At 36.0% G+C, this 19,321-nt stretch overlaps 1 protein-coding gene across 1 annotated transcript in view; it reads right to left on the bottom strand.

The window, feature by feature from the left end:
- LOC150085598 (peroxiredoxin-4-like) overlaps positions 1 to 19,321 on the bottom strand; it is a 148,904-nt gene that overhangs the window by 23,924 nt on the left and 105,659 nt on the right. Inside the window, exon 5 of the mRNA XM_090374132.1 lies at positions 8,545 to 8,710. Coding sequence (XP_090230258.1) covers positions 8,545 to 8,710 — 166 coding nt within the window. The remainder of the gene's footprint in view (positions 1 to 8,544; positions 8,711 to 19,321) is intronic.

The raw sequence follows: 19,321 nt of genomic DNA, 5'->3' as shown, positions 1-19,321 counted from the left end.
CTTTTCAAAACTGTGATTCTTGGATGGAATGAGCAGTTCTACCTGGCATGCTCCTGAGACATTTCCAGTTCCAATGCACATATGGAGGATACTGCCCATGCTCCTGTAGTAACATGTGCTGTGGACTGTGATCCTGCAGATATTTAAGGATGTACTACAGCACATTAGGTATTACTGTTGATAAAGGAGGCGGATGCCTTTGAAAGCTACGGAATAAATCGGTTTTATTCCGTGATTTATATCACATTTTATTCTATTGTGCATTTTATATTTTATTTTATTACCAGCTCAATTTTAATCTGGTTTTCACTATGCCATTTTTATTTTAATAAAGTATCAGTTTTATGGTTGGTGTAGTATTATTGCATTTATTATGAATTAGCAAATCACTGGATGAGCACACAATAAAAAAAAAAAAAAAAAAAAAAAATGAACAAATATATATCTGTTCAACTGACTTCCTCACGGTCATGCTAATACTGCATTTTCTGGAGTAATGTCAAGAAATTGAAGAATTTTGAGTGCAGATGAATGCATGACAAAGATAACATACAAAGCAAACTCAGACCTTCCCCTCCCCACAAAGAAAAGTACACACTGAGATATTGCCTACTAAGAAGTTTTATAAATTTATGCATTCTAGCAAAAGACAGCTAATAATTAATTTAAACTAAAATTCAGGCAATGTATCAAAGTTATTGGTATTACATATAAATATTTTTAAATTAACTGTTCATTTTCTTTTCCTGATTAGTAATAATTTATAATTTTTGAAAATTCTGCTATATTCAAAGATATTTTAGAATTCATGCTGATAAATGTTGAGTTAGAAGATTATAAGTTTAATGTGGTATGAATATTAGATTATCTCCATGTCTTCTTAGCTAGTCTATGCAGAGATCAAATTATTCTACAATAATGCTAATAATAAAACTGAAAATATTCTGAAATATACAATTATGTTTCATTACTACATGGCACATACAAATTAGGGCTCCAAATTTATATTTCACAAACATGTTAATGAACATGAATGGTATTACTCATGTGTGCTACTTGTTCAAGGTTTTCCATTAGATGGCAGCACTCATGGAAAATGCAGAATGCTGTTGACAACACTCCAAATGGAATGTGTGCAACATAATGAAAATGGCATAATTTACCTTGCAAGGGCAGCATGTTATCATCAGTTTTTTGCATTTGAACGAGGAAAGTTTTACTGAGAGTCATCAGAAAATCTGAGAACTTTATCCTAAAGGTCTGATGATACAGGGCGCCTCCTTAGCCAGGTGGGAAGGAGCAGCAGTGCGTAGCACACGCTTCTTGATTAGACCGGGGTTCGAGCCCGTCACCACCAAATACGGAGGATGCGGAAAGGTCAGGGAATGACCACCGCATATCATGGAAGCAATATGGCCTTAGTTGCTAATGCTCCTAAAAACCAAATAACAACAACTGATGATACAAAAATACACTTAAGTTGGGTGAATAATTCCTTGAAGTATGAAAACCAATTGTTCTGAGGACAACACTGCCCATGATGTCTTTACTGTCCTCTCAAGCAAAATTTATAAATGACAGAAGATTTGTAATGTTGGCCCAACAGGTATGCCTAATGGCATTATCTGCTGGGCCAACAAACTCATAAATACTGCATAAATTTCTGCATATGTATTTTGCATAAATACTTCAAAAAATGAGCATAGCTTGAATCAAACAGGAAAAGAAAGACAATCAACATTACATTTCAAAGTGCCAACTGATGTTTTTGCAAGACATTACAATAGTGATTTTCTTCCTCACAAATTTAAATTATTATTGTTGACAATGCTTAAACTGAGAAAAGAACACCTCCATTCCACAGAGTTCTGTGGAGACAACACCTCACATATTAAAGTGATACAAGTTTATGCACAAGATAACAGCCACTAATTTGGTTACGAAATAAATAGTTTTTGGATTGTATGGCCCATTAGAAAAGCAGCAGCAGCCCATATATATTTGGGTTGCACTTTTTTACCATTACAAGTGAATTGTGGGCTAGGATTATATGCTATTTTAGAGTACAGTTCAATTAAACTGTAAAATAAAATAACAATCATAAATTTCTTCCTCACAATTCCTTCACACTCAGTCACATGCAAGAAATTACCAAATAGGCTGAAATATGTTTGAATCACAGGGAAGATCCTAAGATGGATCAAGGATAGCTGTAGGACAGGAAGCAGAGTTGTGATTAATGGCTATTCTTCAGTTTGGGCTAACTTAAAGAATCTTCTCAAGAATGAGCAACTGGGACTGCTGTTGTTTATGATTTTCTTAAATGACATTATTAAAGGTTACAGGGTGTGATGCCAAAATTTGCAGATGATATCAAGACTGGCAGAATTAGTAGAAGCAACACTTCATCAGAATGACTTGGATAGGGTTCAGGGATAGTCAGAAAAGTGGCATCTATGTTGTAATGTGGCAAAATGCAGAGTCATATGCTTGGGAATAGCAACCAAGAAACAACTAATACACTTGGTGGGGTTGAATTAAAAGTAGCTGAAGAAAGAGATTTGGAAATTACAAAATGGGTGGACCAAAACTTGTCCATGCAATGCAGGTAGGAAGCAAGGAGGATCCACGGTGCCCCATCAATGATTTATCAAACAATTGCTTGTAGAAAAGGTCATAATTCCACTTGACTTGCCGCATTATAGCCTTTGATGCTAATGTGCCATAAAACAAACAAACAAACAAACATAATTCCACTGTACACAGCAGTTGCAAGACTAAAAGGATTCAAACACAGCATAGCTGGTGAGACTGACAAAAGGGAGTCCATACAAGGAAAGAGTTTGAATATATAGGCTACACAGCTTGATAACTAGACACCATAGAGTGGACCTAATTGAGGTCTATAAGGCTCTCAACAGAAGAAAGTAAATTGAACGAGGATAACATTTTCACTGTTATAAATGATTTCAGAACTAAGAGTCAAAAATTCATAGAGAGGGAGAGGTTTAGACTGGATTACAGGATGTTCTCTTTTAGTCAGTACATTGTTAATTGTTACTAGAATAAGTTGCCTCCAAGAGTGGTTGATGCTGACAGTTTGGGAAGGTTCAAAGGTCAGTTGGATTGGTAGAACATGAGGAAGGTATTACATAGATAATTTGTTTATCAATTACAGGTAGTTTATTTACCTAGTATATAGGAAGGAATCAAAATGGGCAACCATCAAGCTCTGAACTGTGCACCTAAATGACAGAGCTTACACTCATGCATCAGGCAACACAGCAGCAATTCCCAAGACAAAATGTGCTGATCTCACAGGAGGTAATTATTGTCAGTGACTCTATTGTTAGGAGAAACAGGAAACATATTGTGCAAAGAGAATGAGTGGAAAAGGACCACGATATGTCTGCCAGGAGCAAAAGTTGATGACACTGTACAGAAGATATATTTTAAGGGGACAAAATGTGACATTGTTGTACATTTCAATGCTAATTATTATTATTAGCCATAAAGGAAGCCTGAGGCTTATGCTGCAACAGCCAAAAAAAAAAAAAAAATTCTGAATTACCCCGAGAGAGAGAGAGAGAGAGAGAGAGAGAGAGAGACAGACAGACAGACAGACAGACAGAAGTAGAAGGGAATCACCAAGAAAGAGAAGAATGATGATATCCTGCTCAGGACCCTAGGTGTGCCAAGCCCATACTCACCATATGTGAGTCCCCAGGGTTATATGATATTAAGAGTAGTGGGCAATGTGGAGAAAAAGTTGCAATTTAGAATTAAATTTGAAAAAGTCTGGAATTCTATCTAGACACAATAGGAAAGGGATATATGACAAGAATCTGTCAATCAACTCAGCAATGGAAAGGATGTGCAGGGCTCATGGGATAAAATTTTTCTCAGTGTGGTCTGTGCTTGTTAACAGGAAAGACTGTGTTTACAGAGATGGGGGGGCTACACACTTAAATAGAATGGCTGCAAGAATATTTGCTGATGCTATCAAGTCAGTGTTAAATGGATTGGAAAACTGCTAGCTTGGGAGGATACACAGGTAATAGATCAATGTTATGCACTTAGTTAAGAAGAATATAAAATTTAAGACAGTGCATCCAGTAGACACAGGTGGCCAGTGCAATGGTGAGTCAGTTTGGTGTGGCATAAAAATTAGGAAAAATAAAAATGAGAGTTGGAGTGTGTTATAGGTCCAATGATTGTGATGGTGTAATGACCTATACAGAGAAAAGAGTGGGCCACTAAACCAGAATTGTTTTATAATGGAGGATTTTAACTTTCTATTAATTGACTGAAACTTCAGCATTAACTGAAACTTGTGGGTTGGTCAGTCTGTCTTCTACAGCAGCATGTTAGAATGACAAGAGAAAGCAATACAATAATCTTCTTGGATCGAGTAAGCTTAATGGTATTCTTCCACTTGCTGAGACTATACGCATGAGGGGGCATAAATTCAAGTTGAGGAAGGATGGTTGCAGGACAGATGTGTGGAAGTTTGCCTTCAGCCAGTAGGTGGTTAGTTGTTGGAATAGGCTTCCATCTGTTGTTGTGGAAGTGGATGGGGTGAATAAATTCAATGGAAAATTATACAAATTCTTGGAGGGTACGGATGGGCGAATGTGTTTTTTTTTTTCTGTTGCTATATAAGCTTGCTTTCTTGCCATTACTACTACTATTCTTGATCTGATTATCAACAGTGATTCCACATGCATTAACAATCTGCTGAAAAATGGCCCACTGGGTGGCAGTGATCACAGTGTACCAATGCAACAACTGTTAATGGTAAAGAGTAGGGCTTTTCCTTTCATAAAGGTGATTACAGTGATTTCAGAGAGTTTTTAAATTCTATACAGTAGGCCCAACTTATGATGTTAATAACAGTAAATTCTAAATTGAAAGCATTCAGGGAAGTAATCATAGAAGTTACTAGGCTTTATTAAATTCTAAATGGAAAGCATTCAGGGAAGTAATCATAGAAACTAGGCTTTATACCAAGACTAACCCAAGAAATACTGTTCAAGGCTTAGACTTATGTATATACAAAGTGATTCACTACAAGTGCGACAAACTTGCAGGAGGTTTAGGGGGCACAAAGATGAATCGGAATCACATAGCATTGCAGGGTCCGAAAAGCCTTCGTCATGCCGTAGAGGACGCTGAATGGGAGGTCGCTTGAACAGCGATCCCGCTGGAAGTCAGCATTTGCGAACCGTTTCTGTTGAAGAAACAGTTCGCAAATGCTGTAGCAAAAGTCCTCCGGAGTGGATAATCCGCAGGCTCCAATGATTTGACGTGTTGCAGATGGTATGAACTCATTTGGTTTGTTGACAGTATCCTCCATACAGTGGGTTGGGAAATACCCAATCGTTGGCCTATTGCTCGAGTACTCGTACTCCGATTGCCTTCTGCAAGAAGTAGGACATTCTCCTCATTGTCTGGCATCCTCGTCGTTCGCTCTCGATTCATGGTACCTCTCGTGAAACAACCAGTCTCACGTAACCTTCTGTGCACACGTGCAAAAATCGTATGATGAGGAGCACGCCTGTGTGGGAAACGTTCCTGGTACAAGCGCAGAGCGGCGCGCCCATTACAGTCCGCAGCTCCATATGCGAGGTGCGTGTCGGCCAGTTCAACGTTTGAATACTCGTCCATCCTACTGCCTCGGGAACAGGTTCACAAATGCTGACTTCCAGCGGGATCGCTGTTCGCGCGACCTCTCATTCAACGTCCTCTACCGCATGACGAAAGCATTTCGGACCCTGCAATGCTATGTCATTCCGATATGTCTTTGGGCCCCCTACACCTCCTGCAAGTTTGTCGCACTGGTAGTGAATCACCCTGTATATTAGATGAACTAATGAGCCTTGTGGCAGACAACAAAAATGAATGGGTTTAATAATATTAATACAAATTATGTGATACAGAAGCCTATGATAGATATACACTAGTCTGCAATCAAGTCACAAAGGAGGTTAGGTAAGCTAAGGCAGATTATGAGAAATCTTTGACAATGGATGTAAAGATTTCTTTAATTATGTAAACACTAGAAGGGAGGGGTTGAATCACATTGGTTTAATTATTCCTGCTCAGGTTGATGATAAACTGAATAGGTATTTTACATCTATATTCACACATGAAGAATTCTGTAGGGAAGGAGACCAGAAGTTTATCAAATTCCATTTGGGAGCTAAATTATTTTGTGATAACTGAGAGGAAAGCTGAAGAGACATTGTTGAAGCTAAAAGTTAAAAAGGCACCTGAAGAGGATAGGATCTATCCAATTATATTAAGGGAAGCAGCAAATGGAGTATACAAACCCTTAGCCATAATTATGAGAGCATCTTTGAATTTAGGGGAGGTCCCCACATACTGGAGATGTGGTTATGTATCCCCAGTTCATAAAGGGAGATCAAAGGGTGCATCAGTAATTACAGACCTGTTAGCTTAACTTCTTTTCCAAGGAAAATAATGGAATCATTGATTGAAGAAGCATTGTAGGACCATCTAGATAGGAGTGCAGTTGTGCTGCAGTTACTGCGTGGATTTGTTATGGGACGATATTGTCTGACCAATTTGATTGGGTACTATAATGCAGTAACAGAGGAACTGGATGCAAAAAATAACTATTATCACATATTTGATTTCAGGAAACCTTTTTGATACTGTTACATATAAAAGACTGGTATACAAATTGGTGCAACATGGCATTAAGGACAAGTTACTGCTGTGGTTAAAAAGATGGTTAAGTGGGAGAAGGCAGAGTGCAGTTATCAATGGATACTGCTCTATGTTGACTAATGTTATTAATGCAGTCCCCCAGGGTTCAATGCTGAGCCTATTGCTGTTTTTTAAATTTATTAATGATACTGATAAAGTCATATCAGATTTAATGTTTAAGTTTGCAGATGATAAAGGTTGGCAGGGCAGTTAATGACAGTAATCAGGGTATGCTAGTGGAACAAGAAACTGGTCAAATTATGCAGATGGGTTGAGGAATGACATTTAAGTTGAACATTGACAAATGTAAGATACTGCATATGGGTAGCAGCAATTCCAGATTAAAGTAACAACTGTGTTGTACTACACTCAGGGTAGTGGAAAATGAAAAAGACCTGTGAGTAACTGTGCTGTTGGATATGAAGTTTTCTGAGCAGTACAGACAGGCTGCCAGAATAGCTAGTGGATTTTTGTCTATGATATACAGGAATTTTGCTAGCAAGAAGGAAGTGATTGTCCTGTTGTTAGGCCGCATCTGTGAGTACTGCATACAGGCCTGGAGGTCTCATTTTAGGAAGTATGTAGAGAAGGGCAATGAGATTGGTGAGGGGGAAAAATGTGCACTTTTAATAAGAAAAGATTCATTTCTGCAAATTGCAGTGTCTGGAGACTAGGCATGTGTAAGGTGATTTGATTGAGGTGTTAAGGCTCTGAATGGACTGAGCAACTCGATGCTGACAGCATTCTTCCTCTCGCTCAGACTACACACACACATGAGGGGTCATAAATTCAAATTAAGGAAGGATGGTTACAGGATAGATGTGTGGAAGTTTGCTTTCAGACAGCGGATGACTGACTGTTGGAACAAACTTCCATCTGTTATTATGGAAGTGGTTTGTTTGAAAATATTCAAGGAAGAACTAAGAAAAACTATTGTAGGACATGGACAGGTGATAGAATTTTTTTTTCTTTTGCTGATGTTGTACAAGGTTGCTTTCTTGCATCATTTGCCATTAATAATACTAACACTAATTTTATTTATTTATTATTATTATTTTTTGGCTGGTGGAACAAAAGCCTGGGGCTTTCTTGTTGCACCAACCAAAAAATGACTATTAGTACTAGTACTAACTCTTACAATGGACTAGATGTGGATTCTGCTATTCAGTTACGAGATGACCCACCAGTCTGCACAGTGGAAGCAAATTTATTCACCACTGTCAACTTTGATGTTAATAATATCATCCTTCCATACTGCATTTATAGGAAACAGCTATGTAATGATTCTGAAGAAAAAAATCCTTCCACATTTGCACAAAAATGCTCACATCTCATGAATTATCCTCATATATCACAACACTGCACCTCTCCATTGTGTTGCAGAAGTGCAAAAATTTTTTTTGGACAAAATCCAAGCTCATCCCATACCTCTATACTTACTCAACCTCACACGCATGACTTCTTGTGGTTTCTCATGAAAATTAAAGACAGAATGTTTCCAAGCCAATCAACAACATCTAGTGCCATTTACCAATGAGCTAAACACACCCCTAAAGAATTCTTTATCACTGCAGCCTTCACAGTTTGGGGTTGTGGGGGGGGATGCGAAAAATGTAATGAAAATATAGGAGACTATGTTAAAAAATTATGTAAATTTCCTTTCTCTACCACTTCTGATTAATAAATTACATAACTTTATAATCTGAATGCACCATATATAATGAACTTTTTAAAAATAAATTTAATAAAGAAAAGCTAAATTATGAGTTATTTTCATAAAAAAATTACTACATAACAATTGTGTATTATTACCGTATCGCCACCAGGTTTCCAACCAGCAGGGCACACTTCACCATGCTTATCAGTGTATTGAAATGCCTGGACTAATCTGAGGGTTTCATCTACAGAACGGCCAACTGGCAGATCATTCATTGTAATTTGCCGTAACACTCCTTTATCATCAATGATAAATAAACCTCTGAAAAATATGTCGGGGAAAAAAAAAAAAAAAAAAAAAAGGAAAAACTAATTAATGAAAAACAAATTTTTTGCTGGGTTTAGAAATAGGTGGTTATGAGTTTCTACAAATGATACAAATGCATCTTCTTTTATTTTGATTGTTGTTTATAAAATATATCAATCTTCCTATTTACAATATTTCAAATGTTCAATACTGTATAATTTTAAAATTTATCGTGTGATTGAAAATGGTATATTCTAAAAAGAAATATACCATTTCTTTGTTTGGTATATTTCTTTTTAGAATATACCATTTTTTTATGCATATTGCAAAGAAGCTGCAATGTAAGAATTGACCTTTGAAAACGCCTTATTTAAGTGATTTATTTTTTCTTATCTCATTAATCTAGGAGTTATAAAACTGTAGATCATGAATATACAACTTATAGTCAAGATCTTTTTTTTTTATTGAAGCATGATAGATAAGTATTTTTAAAACTCTCACTTTTCTTAACAAAAGCCAACAATATCTGCCTTAAATGTGACATTTTAAATGAGATATTGTATTCTTTAAATTATCACTTATGTTATAGATCATTATTTTTAAAGAAACTCTTTTATGCTCCCATATCTATTTATTTTACAGAATTTTTGAATTTATTCTGTTAGAATCTGTTATATCAAAAATGTCAATTAAGTTTTGTAATTTGCCTTGATCAAGGAGTAATTATTTTGATCAAAAGTAAGTAGTATATTTTATTTATTGCCCAACTGTAACCTAAATAATATCATTAGTATTACCTATGAGGGGATTTGAAGTATCACAATTTTTGAGAACCCCTGCATTAATTTGTGTTACTCATGCTGAAGATTATTTGATTTATAAACTCTAAATAAGTTCTTTTAAATATTAAATCATGCAACCTTCCCATATATTTCTAATAATTTTAATAGTAATTTATATAACTTTTTAATCATTTAAAAGAACCACAATAATTAAATAAAAGCATATTTCCTTTTCTGATAGAATTCTTTTCTTCTCTAAATAATATTATATTGATTTTTACAGACATTCTCTTATTTAGCAAAATATCTTCATTACAACCTTACATTAAAATCATCCTCCATTGTTATTAATTTTTGGATATGACAAGAAACAAAAAAAAAAAAACCCTAAATGGCCCAAATATAAACTTACAAGAATGTACACAAAAATAAAACCAAATTCTCAAAAGTCCTTAAAAGTTAAGACTAAACCCTGGTAAACTTGATTTCTATTAAGTTACACTTCTTCCTCATTTATTCATTCAACTTCCATTCTGTGGAACAATCTTCATGCATATTTCGTAAAAATTACAATCTACAGGAGTTCAAGTCTAATATCAACAAATATCTTCTTTCATCTTCTCAACCATCAACCCATGCATGGTACTAAGTACTATAGGTTCTAATATGTATCATGTTTGGAGTTTTCATAAAAAAAAAAAAAAAAAAAAAAATACACACACCGAAAATGACAATTCATTTATTCCAAAAAATATATAAAATGCTGTGGTTTGTAGGGTACAAAAAAAAAAAAAAAAAAAAAAAAAAAAAATCAGAATTTTTTTCTTTTCAATATATATATATTTTTTATCTACTATAGGTTTCTATCTTATGAAGGATAAGTGGACTGGGAATTCAATCCTAGCACTGACACAGGAAAACATCCTCAGATCACTGCATGTCAGGAATAGGATAATCCTGAAACTTCTTCTTTTGAAATGAACTTGAGTCGGAAATTAATGAAATACTTTTAACTATTTTTGCTAAAAAAGTTCAAAGCCTAGAAAATATGGACTCAGATCGTCTTCGATTATCTCAGTACTAGAATAGAATCCGAAAGGGTTCTATTCTGGTACTGGTAAAAGGATTAGCGTTTTCTGCCGCTAATCAAATAGGTATGAAAATTAGATCCATTTTAAATGATTATACTATTGATTGCTTATGTTTCTTAAGAGCTCACTTTATTCGGACAGGTAGTGTGGATGCTTAAACATAACTAAACTTTGCAGTAACAATACATATTTTTTTGTTTTTAGAATAACTGTATTTTAATGATTTTCTTCAGAATATTTATTATTGCAATAAAAGTTTATTTAAAACATGAATTCAACTAATTATAATACTTGTTTTTTTCCTTACTTTATTGCACCTGTCATCAAAATTTATTGAGAAAAATGTTTTTGTTTTTAGACTACTGGTATCCCAGTTTTATAAATTAAAAATACTGAAATACCAGAATTAAGATTTTGACCGTATTGTAAGCCCTAGTTGCCACCTCGTTTCCTCACACGTCTTACATCGAGCCCACACAAAGACATTCCTCTTGCAATATCATGTCTCTCTCGTTCCTGATTGCCCCACAAACATCAAACATATAGTACATTTCAAAATGCTGTGATTCAGAGAACAACCACCTCCTCAGTTCTCCTCTGAATCACAGCATTCCCACTACTTTGAGCCTTTTGCTTTGCTGCTCTGAGGCAAGATTTCAATTCAATTTTAATACAATTCAAATGTAAATTTAATACAATTAAAAATATTACCCTAAACTTCTATCCCAATGCAGGAATAACACTATATATATATATATATATATTTCAGTATTGAGTTTTACCTCCTTCCGAATTACATTATATTAATTTTTGTCTCCTATCAAGTTTAAGTTATAACGTTATGTTTGTAATATCTAAGTGATTATATATATTAAATTAAACGTAACATTTAACTTAATACATATCAAATATTTATAATCCGTACAGGGAAATAGATTGGGCCAGTAAATCAGAGAGTCTTATAATATAGGATTTTGATTTCCCAGATATTGACTGGAATTTGTGGGTTGGTCACTCCCACACTAGCAAGGCTTTTGTGGATTTATTGGATGATTGTTTTCTACATCAGCATGTTCGGGAGGCAACTAGAGGGAGTAATACTCTTGATCTGATTATCAGTAGTGATTCTTCGTGCATTAAGAATCTGCAGATAAAGGAACCACTAGGTGGCAGTAATCACAGTTTGCTGAAGTGGGATTAACTCAATGAGGTAACTACCATCAGGGGTAAAGGGAAGGGTTTTTGCTTTCGTAAAGGCGACCACGGTAGTCTGATACAGTATTTAAATTCTATACGGTGGGACCAACTGATGATGTTACCAACAGCAAATTCAAAATGGGAAGCATTCAAAGAATTTATCTTGGAAGCTACTAGGCTTTACATACCAACTAAGTAATATTGTTCAAGGTTTAGGCCTAAATGGATGTCAAATGAACTAATGAGATGTGGCAAAGAAGAAAAATGCATGGGATACATATAAATTAATGGGTGACATGGAAGCCTATGATAGATATAAGCTGGTCTGTAACCAAGTCACAAAGGAGATTAGGCAGGCAAAGGCAGATTATGAGAAATCCTTGGCAAAGGATGCAAAGAAAAACAGAAAAGAGTTCTTTACCTATGTAAACTCTAGAAGGAAAGGGATGAATCAGATTGGTCCACTGGATATTGATGGTTCAACAGTTGAGGATCCTGCTTAGGTGGCTAACAAACTAAATGAGTATTTTGCATCTACATTCACACATGAGGAGTTATTCAGGAAGGGGAATGCCAGAGGTGAAGTAAACTCTGGCAATGAGCTAGATGATTTTGTAATAACTGAGAGGAAAGTGGAGGAGAAATTGTTGAGGATAAACATAAAAAAAGGCACCCGGGGTTGATGGGATCTATCCAGTTATATTAAAGGAGGCAGCAAAGGAAGTAAGCAAACCCTTAGCCATAATTATGAGAGCTTCTTTGGAATCAGGGGAGGTACACAGACTGGAGATGTGCAAATGTGACCCCAATTCACAAAGGAGGACCAAAGGCTGACACAATAATTATAGACCTGTGAGTTTACCTTCTGTTCCAGGAAAATTAAGGGAGGCACTGGTTAAAGAAGCACTGCAGAATCATTAAGACAAGACTTCAGTTATAGCTCGGACACAGCATGGTCCGAGTTATTTGTTAAGGGAAAGTCTTGCGTGACCAATTTGACTGGATACTATGATCCAGTTACAAAAGAACTGGATGCAGGGAATAACTTTGATATTATATATTTGGATCTTAGAAAGGCTTCTGATACTGTTGCACATGGAAGACTGCTACACAAATTGGAGCAGTGTGGCATTGGAGGCAAATTGCTGCTATGGATAAAGGGATGGTTGAGGGGGAGAAGACAGAGAGTGATAATCAATGGACACTGCTCATCGTGGACTAATGTTATTAGTGGACTCCCTCAGGGTTCAGTGTTGGATCCATTATTGTTTTCTGTATTTATAAATGATACTGATGATGGTATATCAAGCTTAATTTCCAAGTTTGCAGACGATACAAAGGTTGGCAGGGTTGTTGGACCTTTCCAGATCCTATTGCTGCAACAGGACATGGAAAGGGTGAGCAGATGGGCTGAGAGGTGGCAAATGAAGTTTAACATTGACAAAAGTACTACATATGGGAAACAGTAACCCCAGAGCAACGTATCAACTCTGTGGTACTACACTGACAGTGGTAGAGAATGAAAAGGACGGACCAGGGGGTAATTGTGCAGGCAGATATGAAGTTTTCTGTCAGTGCAGACGGGTTGCAAGAGTAGCTCATGGTGCCCTTCCTTAGATTTTATGTGTTTCTTAATTTACAGCATCACTCATCTTCCCCTTCTATCCTGTCTGTATACATTGTACTCTCCAAATTCCATACTGTATTCCTTATCTCTGTGTGACACTATGTCTCTGATATCCCAGCACCTCAAAATCATCAACTTTCTTTACTATACTCCTAGCATTGGTGTACATGCAAGTATACATGCACCTATTCGTACTCTTAGTTACCCTAACACAACCCATATGTTTACTTGTTCCATGATGATTCTGAGCAGTCTTTGAAAGCCCCAGTACAGGTCAACCATCACTAATCCGGCAGCGTTGGGACCTGTGGGGTGCCGGATGCCTAGTGGTTATTTTAGCACATACAGTTTACCCAACAGCTAATACCTCATCCTACCTTTAACACATTGACTGCCAAGCAAAAAATTCTTCAGGGACCAAAAAATATTTAGCAAATAATTTGATTAATAATTCTAAAATAAATATTGTAATGTCAGTGTTGTCGTTTTTTTCATTTAAAATATCAAAAAAAAGTTTTTTTATGTTGCATATATGTGGCCGACGTGGCCCAATAGGTTACTTTATTTCTTGAGAAGCCATGTTGGCCACATACGTGTGACACTATTATGGCATACATATGAAAGTCATTTGTGATTAGTTTATTGCACGCATGGCAAGCACTGCAATAAAACTAATTGTGATAAAATAAACTCTCAAACCTCAACAATAAGTTTATGGGTACTGTTAGATATTTTGTGAAAACAAGTTCGTTATCATGCTGTATCATCCATCATATTGTGTTGTAAAAAAAAAAAAAAAAATCTAAAAAGGAATGGCTAAAAGAAAATTTCTAAAATAAGAGGAACTGAGAGAAATTTCTGGAATTTACAATTAAGCAGAGTTAAACTTCTCACAGTCACACCATTGTTGAATGTTTTCAGAAGTTCAACTTTATCTGTTATGGACAGTGTACGGTGTTTGCACTTGACACCACGAGAGGCACTTCCTTTATGCATTGGAACCATGGCTGGGGGTAAATGTGAGCAGGTTATAATAATAATAAATGCAGAAAAACAAGTGGGAATGGCTTGCCAGTGTTTACGAGTTCGCGCCAACAGCTGATGTTGCAACCAACGCCACCAAAACAGTAGCGGCAGGTCAGTGCACCGACCCGGGAAATTTGAAATTACGTTCGTGGAAATTATGGTCAATCTGTACTTTGCTTTCCAGGCAGCTGCTCATTCCAATATAAGCAGTGCAAAAATCACTTTCACCTCTTCCAGTCGCTACCGTTAATCTATTAGTCTGTGAATCCCCCCCCCCAAGCTTAGCAGTTTCCTGACCCACCTAACACTGCCTCAATAGCATCAGTAAATATTCTTGCACCCTTTCTATTTAAGCGTATCCCATTACTGTAGAAGCAGTCTCTCCTGTTAACAAGCACAGACCACGCTGAAAAAAATTCTATCCCATGAGCACTGCACAATCTCTCCAGGGCCAAATTGATTGACAGTTACTTTAGTTATATGAAGGCACTCATCATATAATCCTCTGTATCGTATCTGAGCAGAATTGCAGACACTTTCAAATTTAACCCTAACTTGCGACTTTTTTTCAACATCGATCTGCACTTGTTAAGTAAGTCCGCAGATCTCCTATTCTTAATGTCATTAGTGCTAATGTATACAACAATATCACCTTTTGTGCCCTTAAAAGATGATATCTGCCTCTAAATCATCATCAACTTTTACCCCTGGCAGACATATCCTGTTCAAATTCCACCTATCCTTTTTGCACAATATATATTCCGTCTCCCTGACAATAGAGTCACCGACAATAACTAGCTCCTGTGGGACCAGCGCATTCTGCCCTGAAGGTTGCCCGGTGCACAAGAGCGAGCTCTGGTGTTGAGTTGGGCAGATGAGAGTTTGATGGGCCCCCAATTTCAATTCCTTTTGAAGTAGGGCATTTACCCTACTCTTCAAACTCTCAGAGATGCCCATCAGAACACTGAGTTGGTGCCTAATTTGTTGATACTCTGTGCACCTAGTGTGCGTGCATGCACTCACACACACACACACACACACACAAAGCCATCCTCCTCGGCTAGATCATGTCCCGTTCCAGAAAGTCCACAAAGATTTCACAAGTTGCACATTTTTTTTTAGACTGTGATGTGCTGGAGAATTGCTCTGCCTTTGGTTCTCTCCCGAGCCACAGCACTCCTGCTACTTTGTGCATGTTGCTTTTCTGGTCTAGTCTGGGGCATGATTTACATTTAAATACAATGGAATTAATTAACAATGAAAATTAATAAATTAATTGATTAATCTACTATACTATACTTGGCTATACAATACTATACTAAGCTAAGCTAATGCAGTAATACATATTCCGCTATATTGTTTTAGCTTATCAAGTTCGAGATATATGCTATCAAGATACACTATACCGTAATGATCACAATATTAAATTAGTTATATCCTTAGCTAAATACAAAAGATATATGCCTAAAAAAGTGTTAAAACCTTCAAAATACTTATTCATGACAATTAAAACCCTACTATTCTTCTACGCTACTGGTTATGCCATGATATTCCAACCAAAACACTGGTACAAGTAGCGATTTTGATTCCCCTACGAGAATTGGAGATATATTTTCACATCTCCATTCCATGGGGTCTTCCCCTGAATCCAAGGATGGGCTCATAATTATAACTAAGGGTCTGCTTAGCTCCTTTGCTGCCTCCCTTATTATAATTGGATAGATCCCATCCAACCATTGTGCCTTTCTTATATTTAATTTCGGCAATATCTCTTCCTCTTTCCTCTCAGTTATTACAAAATCCTTTAGCTCACTGGTAGAGTTTGATAAACTTCTGCATCCACTCTCTTAAAGAATTACTCATGTGTCAATGTGGATGCAAAGTCCTTATTCAGCTTGTCAGCAACCTGAGCAGGATCATCAATAGTTGAACCAATGTGATTCCTCCTCTTCTTTCTTGTGTTTACATAAGAAAATAAGTCTTTGCCAAAGATTTCTCATAATCTGCCTTTGCTTACCTAACATCCTTTGTGACCTGACTGCAGACTAGCTTATATCTACCATAGAGCTTATATCTCTCATTATTTCATCTGATATCCATTTATGGTTGAGGCCTTGAATAGTATTTCTTTGCTGATATGAAAAGCCTAGTAGCTTCTATGATTTTTTTCTTGAATGCTCCCCATTTAGAATTTGCTGTGGTAACATCAACAGTTAGTCCCACTGTATAGAATTTAAGACTGAGACCACTGTAGTTGCCTTTATGAAAGCAATAAACCCTTCCTTTTACCCTTGATTGTAATTACATCTTTAAGAAAACTTCACATCAATACACTATTATCACCATCACTGATTGAAAAAGAACTGAGGGTACAGGTCTTTTTCAATTGTGCAGTCAGTTAAAGTGCAGTGCAGACAGGCTGCTAGGACAGATCCTGGGGATTTGTCAATGATATACTGGAATTTTACTATCAGGGATAAAGAGTTGATTACCCCATATACAGCAATGGTTGGCTCACCTCTTGAATATTATACAGCGGTCTGCAAGCCTCATTTTGGGAAGATGTGTATCTACTGAAATGGGTGCAGAGAAGAGCAATGAGAATAGTTAGGGAAGCAAAAGGGTGTCATGCCAGGAAAGGCTTCAGTTTTGCAAATTGCAGCATCTAGAGACTAGATGCCTAGTCTCCAGATATATTAGTATTCAGTTAAGGCTTTGAATGGACTGAGTAAGCTCAGTCCATTCAAAGCCTTAACTGAATACTAAGTCTTGCTCAGACTACACATAGGCAATAGTGAGCTGTGAATATTTGAACAATGGGCTCGCACTTTTGCCGACTTTTCGATGTGAAACATCTTTTGGGGGGGTATACCTACAGAGCAAATCTGATCGGTCATGGGAGTGACATCATCCATGGTGTCTGCCAGAGGCACTTCACAAGCTCACACTACTACTACTCTGTGCTGCGCACTCACTAGTAGTACGAGTGTGTGATGCATTTTTCTTGACCAGTATGATATCTCGAGTTCTAACTTTTTGGAATAGTATGACATCACAGTCATACTTCCTATAGTTACTACTGCAGTATGACTGCAAGTATTTGTCATATGACTGCAACAATAAAAAGATTTGTCAACAATTTCTGTTTTCATTTTGCAGCTCGGGGCACCTAACAATGGAATGTTAGGTGTCCCAAACAGCTGCGTATGTTGTTTCAACTATGATCAGGTACCTCAATTGAAGTTGTTTTCGGAGACATTTAGATACATTGCAGTAGCAAGTATACATCTCTTTGGTTATCATAAATTCATTGTATCTTGTCTTCCAGAAATTATGTAAATTTGTGAATGATCAATAAAATATTTACAATACAAAAGCTCTTTTATTTCATAATCAATATATACAAATCAAAATATCTAAAAGAAACACGAAGGATGTTTCACATAAAACCATTTACTATGTGTGCTCGGCAGAAGTGTGACTTTTTTTTTTTTTTTTTTTTTTTTTTTTTTTATTTACAACTAGGGAAATATAATGGATACATTTTTTTTTTCACGATACACTTTTAATATTACGAATAAAAAATAACATGAAATATTTCCCATATCACAAATAACAAAAACTATCACTGAACATTCCACAACATAAAAAACAAACTATTCTAGAAAAGGTACAAAAAAAATCACAGATTACATGAAAAAAAAAATTACACAAATATTCAAGAAAAATTTATTCTAAAAACTGCCATATACAATTTACTTCTTTATTAATATTTGTTGTTGATCTTCTACTTTGCTCAATAGCTGAGAGACGATTACAGAGGAATGGTTTGACATAACGAACTGGATCAAATTGAAGCCATGGTTTTCCATTTAGATATATGATCATCATAATCTGCAATGTGTTTAATTGTCAACATTATTCATTACGATGAAAGCTTGCTCAGCTTCAGCACTGCTAATTGCAATGGTTCCAAAGATATTTCTGGTTTTCTTAATTGAAAAGGGAATTTCACTCACTTTTAAAGATAAACTGTCTTTGACAAAATCTCTAAAATCATTAATTTTTATTTCATATTTTATCAGAAAATAAATTTCTTATTCAGTTTGCACCGTCTTGCCACTGAGAGGAAATTTTTTTCATATTGCACAATTTCTGTTTGGATATGTTTAAAATTTCTTTCAATGGTATCATTATTTTATTTATTTAATTTAAAATCACTCTGTTGCATTAATAACTTATCCTTTAAGATTAAAACAAGGCATTTAATAACTTGTCACAAAGTAATTTTTTAAATGTGTTGTTACTTTTGATTTTGATTCCTTCAAATTCATTCCACTTCAACATGCTCTCAATTTTAACTCCATAATTTCATTCAGAATTTTTCAAATTAGCAATAGCATTAATAGTTCAAATGATTAATTTATCTGCTTTTACCATAGTGAATCTGTAAAGCTTCTGAGAGGTAAGAGAGCTCCTGCAGGATCTCGATCGTTAGTGCTAAATGGTTAAGAAATTCCAGATTTAAAAGTCGATTTAATAACCCGGAATATTTAGCTTCTGATTCAAAATGTTTCCACAAAGTAGGATAATTCCCTTAAACCGCAATTGCCATCCGCAAGCTACAAGCTGCTCATCGTAGCCCGAACACGACTGATCTTTATAGTTTCCACATCAAGTTCTTTAGCAATCATTCTTAATTCTTGCTGGTTTTGACGTGAATAAAGTCTATGCTGGGGGGTACCCTATGGCGCTCAGGCTGTCGCAAAAAGTGAAACGTCTAACAGCTGTTATATCTCCGAAACTAATAGACAATAGTATAAACAATTTATACTTATTTTGTTGGGCAAGCTACTGTGCCTCCGATGAATATGCAAGAAAAAATTAGAAATTTTGAAATTTA

This window comes from Mastigoproctus giganteus, chromosome 5 (assembly GCF_048544385.1).
Source record: "Mastigoproctus giganteus isolate SK-2022 chromosome 5, ASM4854438v1, whole genome shotgun sequence".
In the NCBI taxonomy this organism is placed as follows: Eukaryota; Metazoa; Arthropoda; class Arachnida; order Uropygi; family Thelyphonidae; genus Mastigoproctus; species Mastigoproctus giganteus.
Note: the sequence above shows the minus strand (reverse complement) of the source record. Positions and strands in the feature narration are given on the sequence as shown.